The 12,332-nt window shown below is 53.4% G+C and overlaps 1 protein-coding gene across 2 annotated transcripts; it reads right to left on the reverse strand.

Moving 5' to 3' along the window:
* Positions 1–4,709: 4,709 nt before the first annotated feature.
* Positions 4,710–12,091, reverse strand: POLL (DNA polymerase lambda). 2 transcript variants are annotated; one of them, XM_004370050.2, is made up of 8 exons: positions 11,920–12,091; positions 10,825–11,119; positions 10,469–10,631; positions 9,787–10,104; positions 8,809–8,982; positions 8,065–8,193; positions 5,902–6,070; positions 4,710–5,467 (listed from the first exon to the last, which is right to left on the reverse strand). In XM_004370050.2, the coding sequence occupies exons 1-8, from the start codon at positions 12,089–12,091 to the stop codon at positions 5,103–5,105; spliced, it is 1,785 nt and encodes a 594-aa protein (XP_004370107.1). In that variant the 3' UTR covers positions 4,710–5,102. The 2 variants fall into 2 exon arrangements, with proteins under 2 accessions (XP_004370107.1, XP_012413328.1); XM_012557874.2 differs by lacking the exons at positions 9,787–10,104; positions 10,469–10,631; positions 10,825–11,119 and having other exon boundaries at positions 11,920–11,985.
* Positions 12,092–12,332: the final 241 nt, after the last annotated feature.

Consider the following 12,332-nt stretch of genomic DNA (forward strand, 5'->3'; position numbering starts at 1 on the left):
CAGGTACCACGTTTAGTTCTGCATCCAAGCTCCCCTTCAGAGCTGTGCCCCACCAGGCTCCCACCAAGGGCTGGTGGAGGACTGGAAAAAGAACCCCCCACCCCCACCCCCCGCAACTCCATCCACAGCGCGGGAGCCGGGGAAGAGGTGGAGAAATGAATATTAATTTATCATGATTAGGCAAATCCGGCAGGGAGAGCCGATTCCGGAGGAGGCTAAAAAGATGAATTTCAGCAATAAAATTAAATAAGGACGGACGGGCAGCCCCTCCTCCCTCCCGCTTTGCTGATCTCTCTCTTTCTTACAATTTATGAGGCCAATTATGAAGATGAGGTTGGAAGTTCCTGGAACTTCACTAAATGCAAATGGCGGTCCCTGCTGTTCCCATCAAATTAATTAACCGCGTGCTATTGATGGCCGCTCAAGGCTGATGCAGGCGGCCTGCCCTGCAGCCGCCTCCGTGGACACAAGGACCCAAATTCTGGAGCCCAGCTAGGCTCTGCCACCTTCTGAACTCTCTATCAGCACCCGAGGTACTTCCAGGGCACCCTCCCCCCAGCCCACAGGCCCTGCCTGAGTCCTCAACACATAGCATGTGCGCACAGAGGCCTAGGTAGACAGGAACATCCTGACAAGGCCAGGGATGTGCACACATCCTCAGGTACAAAATCATGAACACGAAGCACACAAACACAGGGCCTAGAATGTACATTGGGCACAGGGACAAATGAACAGGAAGCCACACGGCGACACATATACCCAGAGGCACACCCAAGTACACAGAGACAGCTGAGCTGAGGGAACCAGAGCCCAGTGGGTGAAGGCAGTGGGGCTGAGGGGAACACATTGCCCCAGGCTGTCAGGGTCCTGGGACTGCTCAGTCAGGGTCAGGCCCAAGTTCAGCAGGGTAAATGTGCCACTGTTGCTGTGCAGGAAGAAGCCCCACAGACACTCAAGCAGCAAGCAGTGGCCTCCTCCTCATCTCTGGGCCCTGGATGCTCCCTTGAGGTCTTTGCTGGGGCTCAGCTCCTGCTCTGACCTCCAGTGTGGGGCCAGGGCTTGCTGGGTCACCTAGGTGGGACGCTGGGGATGGGGCCTGGCCCAGCTTTGAGGCTTCAGCCCTGAGGGTTCCCATTCCCAGAGCTCAGAAGCAGGGCTGCCCAGTGGCTTCAAGGGTCCTGGAAACTAGCTAGCTGATACCCTGACTGAAGGACCAAAGGCCTTCGGGCTGAGCCTGCCCCAGGCCTGGGACACTCCTGGCTGTGTCTGCAGAGTCTGGGTAGCAGGAAGTGGCTCCAATAGCTGTAGCTTCCATGTGAGGTCAATCTCTAAAGTGATGGGGGAGTGAGGAGGATGAGGTCGCCAATGACTTCGCTAAGTTGCAGTCCCAGTCCTGGCAAGAGGCATTCCACTCCAGTTAAAGGGACAGGAATTCCTGGGGGTGAAAACTCCACAACTCTCTTGGAGAAGCAGGACAAAGGGCCTGGATTTTCCATCCTGAGCCCTTGTATCCCTCAGGACAAGACACAGCTGGGCTTGCCCACCTCATCATGCTCAACCCAGGTCTGGGAGCAGGTACTGGCTGGGAGGCCCCTGGCCCTGTGCCCATACCTGCTACCCCACGAGCAGTCAGAACATCAGTCAGAACCTCGGAGGAAGGTTTGGTCTTACCTTGCCACCCTTGTGATACAAGTCTAGGGTTGAGGGGGATGCCATCACCCTAGGCCCCGGAAAAGATGAGGCTTCCAGCTTGGCAGGGCTGGGGCAGAGCAGCCGAAGAGGACTTGCATCTTAGGCACAAAGTATCAGAGGGAACCTCAGATTAAGGAGGGCTCAGAGTGAGCATGTGGCAGCATCTGAGAGGGCTTTGCCCACCCCCCAACCTCCCTACTCCAGGCACCTTCTCCTGCCCCCTACCCCCACCCTCCCAACTGCATTTCAGAGACTTCCTCAACCTCACCGAGAGGCCTGCTTACACCCACTGCCCCTCTGCCCTCGTTGTATGGGGAGAGTCCCAGACACACATGGCCTATTGGTTTTCTGTTGCTGCAATAACAAACTATCACAAACTTGGGGGCTTAAAACAGCACAAGTTTATTGCCTCACACTTCTGTATATCAGAAGGCCAACACAGGCTCACTGGGTTAAAATCAAGGTGTCAGCAGGGCTGTGTTCCTTTCTGGAAGCTCTAGAAGAACCAGTTTTTGTGCCTTTTCCCACTTTTAGAGGCTGCCCACAATCCTTGGCTGATGGCCCCCTTTCGCCCTCTTCAAAGCCAGCAATGGCACATCTCTCTGACCTTTCTTCCATAGTCACATCTCTGAATATAGTTAGGAAAGGTTCTCCACTTTTAAGGACTCATGATTAGATTCAGCCCTCTGGATAATCCAGGATAATCTCATTCAAGGTTCTTAATCACATTTGCTAAGCCCCTTCTGCCACATAAAGTAGGATTGCCAAACCCCTTTTGCCATATGAAGTAGCATATTCACAGGTTCTAGGGATTAGGATGTGGACATCGTTGGGGTGCTCTTATTTTGCCTACCACATATGGGGTTTGGCCAGGGACAACCCTGGCTCAGCGACAGTGTTGAAGGGCTGGGCTAGGGGCAGGAAGCAGGTCTATGGGGCCCCTCACTTCAGGGTCAGGTGGTGATTGGGTGGTGGCTTTGTGGGATGCTCAGCAAGGACCCCAGAACCTACCAGGGCTCTGAAGTTCAGTCTCCCTTTCTGGCAGGATGGGAGACTGGGCTGGAAGCCTGCCCAGGAACCAGGTCCAGACTCTGAAGTAGCTAGGGAAACCCCACAATGCTCACACTTCTTGCTTAGTTTGGACTCAGAGCCCCCCCACACCCATCTGTTTCTCAAGATGTAGAAATCTCTCCACCAGCTCCTTTACCTCGCACCTGGGCTCCTCAGATTGAGCAGCAAAGAGGCTATCACCCCAAGATGGGTCGAGGGTGTGTGGACTTTCTCTCTTTATCCCATGACTTCCAGTTGCCCTTACCAGGAGGTGGGACCAGGAGGCTGTATGGTTTGAAGGCAGTCCCGTGAATTGTGAGCCTCCTGGGGTTAAGGCAGATGGGGGTGTGGATGGCAGGAATGGGGGTCAGGCCCCTCGTTTCACACAAAGAAGTCATACACTATCACTCCCTGTGGTTCTGGGAACTTCCTGTGCATAGGAAGGGGTTGGCTTGGCCAAGTTACCCTGTGACCCACTGGTCCCTTCTTCTCCAGCCCTGGAGGCCCTGTTTCTCTATACCAGGAGACTGCTGAACAGGGTGGCTACTGAAATGGGAAGCAAAAGGAGAGGAGAAGCAACTTCCACATTTGGGCCTAGACACAACAGTCTTTGGATTTGTTTACCGTGACCCCAGCTGGGGCCAGTGGCAGGCACCGAGGGACCAGTCCAGAGTGGAACTGGCAGAGCTCTTAAGGAGGGGCCCAAAGCAGCCCTAACACCTGGGGGCCCAGGGATTTCCGCAGCTTCTCTCCTGTCCATTCCAGGCCCACCGTGGCCCTCGGCAGTTGTGCATCCCTAGTAGTAGGAACAACAGAGGGAGAGGCTGCCCCCCACGGAGGCTTTTGGGCCTCTGATATGGCTCTGTCTGGTGGGTACTGAACTCTAAAAAGAGGCTCTCGGACTCCATGGGCTTTTGGTTCCTTCCCCAGCAGGCCCCATGGAGGCAAGGCCCCACGGCTTGGCCCTCGGCGTCTCAAGCTGCTGGGACCCTCTGGGTGAGAACAGGCAAAGGCCAGATCTGAGATTCTGCAAGTTAGCAACAGAGATGCAGGCCTCAGTACCACCCCCACCACACCAGCACAAAGTCTGAGCCCACCTCTGTGGCCTGAGCACCTCTCCACCTCCAAATCCCCATGTCATGGAGCTTCTTCAGGTGCTTGCTGTCCTCTGCCTTCTCCCCTGCCTCTGTACTCATCATCCTTCATGCCTCGCATGTCCAACCTCCATCCAGCAATCTCCTTCCACCAAATTCTCCCAGGCCAGCAAGGCTTAGCCTAGGACGTCATCCTGATCCCAGTGGCTGGTCTTGCTCCTAACCGCTATCAAACTAGGTCTTTCAGCCTGATTTTCAATCCTCTACCAGTCCCATTTCATACCACATCCTCTCTAAAGCTTGTCCCTTAACTGACCCCAAACAGAGCCTGCTTGCCCCTCTCAAATATTTCTCTGCCAGCCTTCCCCTTTTCCTCCTCCAGGCAGCCTTTCCTGACTGCCCTAGCCCTGGCTCCATTTAATTGTCCTTGTTTCCTATGAGTTGTGTCACTTTTGTTCATGTTCCCTGATAGCCTGGTCTAGGGCCAGACCCACAGGAGCTGCTGATAGGTGGACAGAGAGAAGCTAACGTCTGCTCACAACCCCCACCCCCCACAACTGTCCTGTTGACAGCCACTCTTGCCCCATGCCTGAGTTCAGGAGCCAGCTCAGGCATGGTCCATTGTGATGACATGCACCCTTTCTGGACTCCCCACTGAGCTCCTATCCTGTCTGCCTGAGCAGGAAGAAGGCAGGCAGGGGTTGCAGCAGCTCACAGACACCAGACAGGTTGACTTCAAATGCACTTTACTGGGCCCCTGGGCTTTCCCATGCTGTCCTCACTGAGGCTGGGGGCCCCCTGCCTGGCACCTCCAGCTGCACAGGAAGCAGGGTGGGTCGAGAGAGTACATGTGAAACTGCTCATTCTCCTACTCCAAAGGGTCCTGGATGATGCTGGGACCACTGCTGCTTACCCCTCCTCCTGCAGCCCCCTCCCACCCCCCAGCATTCAGACTCTCTCCAGGGTGGAGGAGGGGGCATGCCTGGGTCCTCAGCACAGGAAGCTGGGCTTCAAACCAGCCACTTGTCCCTTCCCTGCTTAGAATGGGGCAAGGAGCATGTGCAAAACTCTACCAGGGCCCGTGGTGAGCTAGAAAGGCTAGCAGCTTGTTTCTGTCTGGGAAAGGGCTGTGTGGGCCCTGGGATCCTGGTGGTTGCTGAGGACGGCAGGTGGTTGAAGTAGTGAGGTTCAGCCAGCTGAGGTGGGAGAGGGGTACCGGATGGCCATCTGGGTGGGGTGGCTGGTCCAGGGCCCCCCAGTCACGGGTCACCAGTCTCGCTCAGCCGGTTCTCGGTAGGGGAGGCCTAGGAGCCTGAAGATATCCTTCTCAGTGGGGGTAGGCAGCACCCAGCCAGGCCCCACCTTGAGACCATGGTTATCTCTGACCACGGCCGTGCTGAGCGAATGCTCTGACAAGCTCATGCCCTTGGTCTTGGCCAGAGCCCGCATGGAGCGGTTGAAGTGGGCAGAGCCGGTGAAGTAGAGCAAGGCACAGGCAAACTCGCTGTAGGGCACAACGATGATGTCCAGCCGCCGGTGCCGCTGCCTGGGCCCTGGGAGCTGGCACACACCCAAGTACTTCTGCTGCTGGCCGTTCTCCTCCCGGCTCACCAAGTCATCTGTCAGGAAACCTGGGCCAACATACGAGGCTGCTGGGAGGGCAGGGGGCCAGGCCCTGGGCCATCCCGTCTTCCCTAATTACCCCTGGCTTCTCTATTCCTAGCTCGCCCACTGGTCTACTGGGTGACCTTGCCCTCTCTGGGTCTGTTTCCCTACCTGTAAAACATGAACAGAAATTACTCCCTACCTTCCCCACAGTGTCACAGGAAGATTAGACAAAACTCAATCTGCAGGTACTGCTGAGTACCTCTGTGTAGTGTGGGGAGCTAGCTCTATTTCATCTCCTTGAAGTGGTTCTGGCCACAAGGGAGAGGTGGGCTTCTTATGAAGCAATCTTCCCCTGCTTCCTGCCTAGGAATTGCAACTTGGAGGCTTTCCCTCCTGGGAGCCGTCCAGCCCCGCCCCGCCCCCTGACAACTTGCTCACCCGGAGACGGAGCATATACCTCGTTGCCGGAGGCTGTCAAGGAGGCGACTGAAGATGCCCTGGTGGGACCAGCCATCTGGGTGAGTGACCAGCACATCCACATCTCCACAGGTGGCCTTCCCCCGTCGGTAGGAACCACATGCCACACACAGCAGCCCGGGGTTGAGGGCCTGAGCTGATTCTTGGACCTGGGGAAGAGTGGTCAGGGGGTAAGGGGACCGTGGGCCTCAAGCCCTATAAGGGGTTCCTCTCCAGGGGTAGCAAGAGGGCATTCCCTGACCCAGGGGCCCACACTCCCAGTTTATGACCCAAGGCAATCCTTGCAAATGGGTACCAGCCTGAGGGAATGAGACCCAGGGAAAAGAGGCCAGAGGATCTACCCTGAGGAGAAGCTTTCTCCAGCTTCACTAGAACAGAAGAGGAAGAAAAAGCGCTGAACCCACAGGACAAAGGCCTGAGGGGAGATAGAAAAAAATAGTTACTTGATTCTGAGGGAGGGCACAGATTATTCTTTCCATCAGTGAAACTCCACCCAGGACAAGGGGCAGGTGCCTGGGACCCTCTGCCCGTTGGCAGCAGCCCCACGCACCTATGGATTTGGAGCTAAAGGCAGAAAGTGTGAGCTGGGGCTTGAGGCCCGAGCAGGTAGCAGCCAGGGTGCCCTGGGCCAGGCCAGGGAGAAATGCAGCCCAGAAATCTAACTGCACCTGTGCAAAAGGAACTGAAAGATAGCAAAGAGAGGAGCAACTCAGAGCCAATGCCCACATCCTGACTTGGAGGAATGGGGTGTTGGGGGAGAGAGCTGAGGCTGAGGAGGCTGTCAGCTCAGCGATCATTCCTCACTGAGGAGTGATAAGCCCATTAGCCTCCACCCTAGAGACAATGAGGCCTTTCATATGCAGACGGCCTCCCCGCCTCTGCTCCAGGACACCAAGATTTCTGGGGCCCTGGATACCCACTGCTAGGACACCTCGATTCTCCTGACCAGCAGGCTCTGCTAATCCCTTCACTCCCTTCTACAGCCTCCCAAGAGGAGAATAAGTAATCCCTCAAAAACTCCTAAAGGTGGAGCCCTTAAATGGGGGGCGGAAGGTGGGAAGCCACTTCTGTTCTAATGGGCTGGGGGCTGGCTGGGCCATTCTCTGTGCCCAGACACTGTGGCTGAGTGATGGTGTCATCATTAGCACCAGGACCTGGTGATGGGTGGATAAAGGGGCCTGAGCATTCATCCTGCACCCGTCTCAGTTCTGCGGCCTGGGGTACAGCAAGAGGCTGATTTCAACTAAACTGTGCCAGAGTCTCCATGGAGTCCTGACCCCATCTGAATTCTAGACCTAAGTGAGCAAGCCTGCCCAGAGCAACCAGCCCCCAATCCTGAAGCCAACTGAACAAATGGTACATCCAGCCCTAAATGTATCCCAGTCTCTCTCTAATCCAGCTTTTACATGAACTTAATCTTCAGCCCAAATGTAAACAAAACCCAAATCTTAGCTAAATCTTATTTCTAAGATAACCACAAATCTTAACTCAAAAGCAACCAACACTAACAAAATCCTAATCCTAATTCAGGTTTAACCTTCACTTAACTCTTGATCTAGTTCTCCCTTAATTCCAGACCTAACTCTAACCCAAATCCTGAAGTATAGGGGTTTAGCTTTGAGTGGGCTTCAGGCGGTCCATAAACCTCTTGTAAAGAGACATAAAACTTCATACACTTGTGCATTCTTGGGGGTGAGAGGCCACAGTTTTCACCAAGTCCTCAAATAAATTTGTGACCCAAAACAAAGAACCTCTGCCCATCCTAACACAGCCCAGTTCAAACCCCAATATCCTCAAATAATTCTGAACACAATCTACCTCTACATAATCTAGTCCTAACATCAAGCCAGTCCTAATACCATTCAAATATCTAATCCATTCCTAACTCTGCCCAACTCCTGAGAACCCTCATTCAGAGAGCTGATGCTGCAGCTGCCGTACCAAAGCCACCCACCCCCTCTTCTGGGTCCACAGCTTCCCTCTCTGCTTGCTCTTTCCCCACCGGCCCCAACCTCTGCTGACCCACAGCTTCCGCTATGTGCTAGGCTCCCCAGCTGAGGGATCAAGGGTTCTTGGCTTTGGGCCAGGCCCTGACCTTATAACAGGGCCTGGCTCTCCTCACTGCCCTGGGACACCTGCTTACTGTTTGCTGGATCTCTGCAGCCTCCTCCCTGGGCATGCGTTCCAGGAAGTCATCGTAATACTTCAGGCCGATGGCCTGCTGTGCAGTCAGGGAGACCTGGCTGTGGATGTCTTCCAGGCTCCGGAAGCCCTGGGAAAAGAAGCCAGATAGGGAGGCTATGAGCATCCAGGACTGATGATGAGGCAGTGAGTAAACACACACACAAGGCTTCCATTCCTCTCCCCTGCCCCGACCCGACTCCAAGGAAGGCCTGAGGCAGGACCAATCCCAGCAGGAGTTAGGTTTATAATCAGCGTGACTTTGGAAGGACGAGGGGGCATGGAAGACATGCCACAATCCTAAAATACTGGTTGGTGGGCTCCATCTTAGCTACTGAGTCCTTAAGTCTAGGGATGGGGCTGGGCATCCATATTGCTATCAGGCTCCCAGATGATTCTGAGCACAGCCAGGTTTGGGAACCACTGCTCTGGGCACTCAGCTCCAAAGCCAGGTCTCCTCAGCAAAGTCCTTGCTGGTCTGAGGGACAGAGAAACACACTTCTAGTTCCTGCCTACATCACAGGTTGATGCCTCAAGGATACCAAACAATAGGGCTGTTCTGGGAGCCAGGAGAGCACTGCCCCCCTTGAAAAGTGGTCTCTCTACAGTCTGCGTTCATTCCCATCAGAGCGCAGGTGTAAGGGAATTGTGGGACAGGAACGCTGAGACACAGAAAACTGAAGTGGGGGCCGGGCCAGGCTGCGACCTGTTGGTACCACATCTGAGCAGTCTTGGTTCCAGCTCCCCAGATGTTGGAGAAGAGCTCTAAGACAGGCACGCTTTCACTAATATGGTCCAGCTTTCGCAGATGCCCACTGTCCAGGATCTCTACAATCTTCTCAGCCATCCGCTTCCCAATTCCAGGGATACTGCAGGCCTCCTAGAGGAGCAGGAGGCAGAGGCAAGAGAAAAGAGTAAGAAGACGGGAGATGCAGGGCCAGCGGGAGGGAAGCTCCCTGCTTTAGCGTAAGTCTGCTGGAAAAGGCCAGCTTGGCTGGTTGGCAACTGCATGGCCACGTTAAACTTGGGCCCAGTTGAAGAAGTGAACTTTGGATTGAATGGGGGCTGGGTAATTTGTCCCTTGGTTCCCAGAGGAATGAAGACCAGCAATAGGCAGTAGGGAGATGATGATTCTAGTTATTGTTGTCATCATCATCAACACAGCAACAGCAAGAGCTAACATTTCCTGAGAGCTAACTGCATCAGTCCTGTGCTAAAGTGCTTTACAGGGATCATCTTATTTAATTCTCATTAGAACTCTGAATTTGCTACTATTTTTAGTTTCTTTTTACTGACGAGGAAACTGATGCTCAGAGGGTTTAAGTAACTTGCCTAAAGTCACACAGCTAGTGAATGATGGGAAGCAGAATTCAAACTCAGGTCAGTTGGGCTCTAGAGTCTAAAGTTGTTGGGTTTCTTTTTTTTTTTTTTTTTTTTTTACTTTTTATTATGAAAAATTCAAAAGTAGAGAGAACAGTATAACAAATCCCCAGGTACCCATCACTCAGTTCAACAACTGTCAAGATTTTGCCAATCTGCTTTAATTAACCCCCCCTTTTTCTTTTGTGCAACTCCCAGACACAATTTTAACCCACTACACCTGATCCCCATTTGTGACTGGTGCTGCCACCAACCCCAGATCAGTAAAGAGAAGATCCCTCACCTTGCCCTAGCCCCCAGGTACCTGATAAGAGGTGACAGGCTTGTGGAAGCTCTTGAGGGCATTGATGGCCTTGGCATAGCCCAGGGCCCTCCACTTGTCTCCTTGAACACTGTAGGCTTTGGCAAGCACTTCCAGCTTCTCTGTGATGTGGGGGTTGTGGTTGGTTGCCTTCTGGCTTGAAGGCTGTGCACAGACCCACTTATCCAAGGCCTCAGGGGTTGGGCTAGGCTCACCATCTCCCTCAAGGAGGGTAGGGTAGTGGCCGCTGATCAGGATTTCCAGATCAGCTGCGCTAACCTGGGTCTCTTCTCCATCACTGGATTCATCATCAGAGCCAGGCTTGACGTAGGAAAGGAGAAGAGACAATAAATTCCTGCCCTCCATGAGGAGGGCTCCTCAGAGGTACGGTTTCAGTCTCCTAGTGAGACTGGGAGCTACCCAAGAATGAGACTGGATCTTCTGCATCAGACTTGGGTCCCCTTAAGTGTGGGCTTGGCTTCCCCCAGTGCCCAGCCCCAGAATCCACCACGGTAGGTAGGGGGTATGGAATGGGCGAATGCAGCAGTGATAAATGTTGGAAAGAGCTAAATGACTTGACAATAAAGCAAGCCCTCCTCTCAGAGGCCTGAGACTTTGTAAACGACCACCAGGTCCTCCTCCTTTCTATGATTTGGTTCCCAATGGAAGCTGGGAGGCTCCTGACCTGGGCTTGGGTGCTTGGTGTCTCTTCTGCCTTCTGGAAAGGAGATACAGGTCTGGTAGGAGGAGGGGGAAGAGACAGGGGTGTCCCGAGCAGACCTTCATGGGGACCAGGAGGACTAGAAGAGTCTTGGTTGGCTTTGCTGGGCTGTGGTTGGTACAGGTATCTGCAACGATGGTGATGGGAGGTTGAGACATCAAAGGTCTTATCCTGCCTCTGCCCCTCATCCCTCTCTCCTCTGAAACCTTGGTTTCCCAATGTGTGTCCAATTAAGACAATGATAGCTATTTTTTAAAATCCAAGAAGAGAGCTCAAGATGTTGCCAGAAAACATTTGAGGAAAGACTGGGACCAGCTCACCTGTTGGGGATGAAGATGCTGAATCCTGCCGTGTCCACCAGCCTTCTCTCCTGAAGGCATGAGCTCAGCCAGGCTGACTTCACCAGTTGGGCACCCATGGGCAGTCGGGGCAGTTTAAGGAGACGGAGGGCCCGCTCACAGTCCATGCTTTCATCCACCACAATGTGAGTCACCCCTGGGGCCTGGGCAGGGCATATCTGGCCACCGTGCTGGGCAATCTGCTTCTCAAAGAGTTCAGCCCGAGCTCGCCCAATGCCAGTGGGCACAACATGGGCCCGCAGGGAGCTCAGCCATTCTGTGGAGGGGACATTCAGGTGCCTATTGTCGTGACTTTCAGATATGATCTGAAGGAACCTTTTACAGTTCCCTGCCCCTCAAGCAGTCATTTTTCCTTCCTTCCAGATAGTCTGCCTTCTAGGGATCCCACCTCAAGCTTAAAGCAAATTTCTTGAGGGCCATCACTTGCACGTAAGGAGCAAGGGCTTTCACATGTCCTGTTTTCTGCTGTAACCGGCATCTAGAACAGTGCCTGTCAGAGTGTAGGATTTCTATAAATATTTGTTAAATAGATGAATGAATGCCTCTTTTCTCCCTGCTTTGAACTGCAGCTCAGAATCACCTCCTTCTTTATCATTTCTTCACATTGACTCTGTGTCAGGCACAAGGCAGATGTGTTTCTTGCCTTTACGGGCCTCACAGTCTCAAAGACCTCCTCCACTCCCCCATGTAAGCCTTTGCCATTTACTTGTCAATTTGGTTGCAAAACAACTTATAACCCTGAGGACTAAGTGAGCTTTCTGTCCTGGGCCTCCTAAGGCAGTCTCCTGGAGAGCAAAGGGTTCTGCTGGTCATTTCCTGAGAAATCAAGGAGTATTTTCCAACTGATGGAGGTCTTGGAGTGGGATAGAAGGTAAGACAGCAAGTGGCCTGTCAAAGACCCAAGACCAAGCATAGTGCAAGCCAAGTGTAAACAGACTCACAGGCCATGAGCAGATAGAGTCAGCTCCCATACCTGATTGTGGACATGAATAATGTAAGTTAACAGGAAGGTTGAGAATTCAAGCTCATGAGGGGTCTGAGAGTGGGTCAGCTCACCTCCTGCTTCTTCTCCGTCTTCCCTCTTGGGCATCTTTGCAAGTGCTTTTGATGATGGATTGGCATGAATTTGCTTCCGCTTGGGAAATGCCTTCAGGATGCCCCTGGGGTCCATGGAGGTATGGCTGTACCCTGGCCTTTCTGTCTGAGGGTTGATCAGGGCAACTGTCATGTGGAAAGAAATCCAGAATAAACATCCCCCAAACCGTCTCCCAATGGAGGTGGGGTCTCTACTGGCCAGACCTTGGGGGCAGCAACTCAGTTCCCAGGGGTTTCCCAAAACCCAGCTGAACCTCGGTGGTTTAGGCTGGCTCCACATTTACCAGCCTTACAAAGTCAAGAGTACTGGGGAAAGTAAGGGTAAGACTGGGACTAATGAAGGGCTTTTGAGGGGTAGGAAAGAATATCATTCC

This window comes from Trichechus manatus, unplaced genomic scaffold, assembly GCF_000243295.1.
Source record: "Trichechus manatus latirostris isolate Lorelei unplaced genomic scaffold, TriManLat1.0 scaffold00007, whole genome shotgun sequence".
Classification (NCBI taxonomy): domain Eukaryota; kingdom Metazoa; phylum Chordata; class Mammalia; order Sirenia; family Trichechidae; genus Trichechus; species Trichechus manatus.

Bases quoted from the DNA above. Each gene is read 5' to 3' on its own strand.
- POLL (XM_004370050.2), bottom strand. From the start codon at position 12,091: ATGACAGTTGCCCTGATCAACCCTCAGACAGAAAGGCCAGGGTACAGC. The intron at 11,120-11,919 runs GTGAGCTGACCC...TCCCCTCCACAG, and splicing joins AGACGGAGAAGAAGCAGGAG to AATGGCTGAGCTCCCTGCGG. The intron at 10,105-10,468 runs GTCAGGAGCCTC...TCCTACGTCAAG, and splicing joins CACCAAGCACCCAAGCCCAG to CCTGGCTCTGATGATGAATC.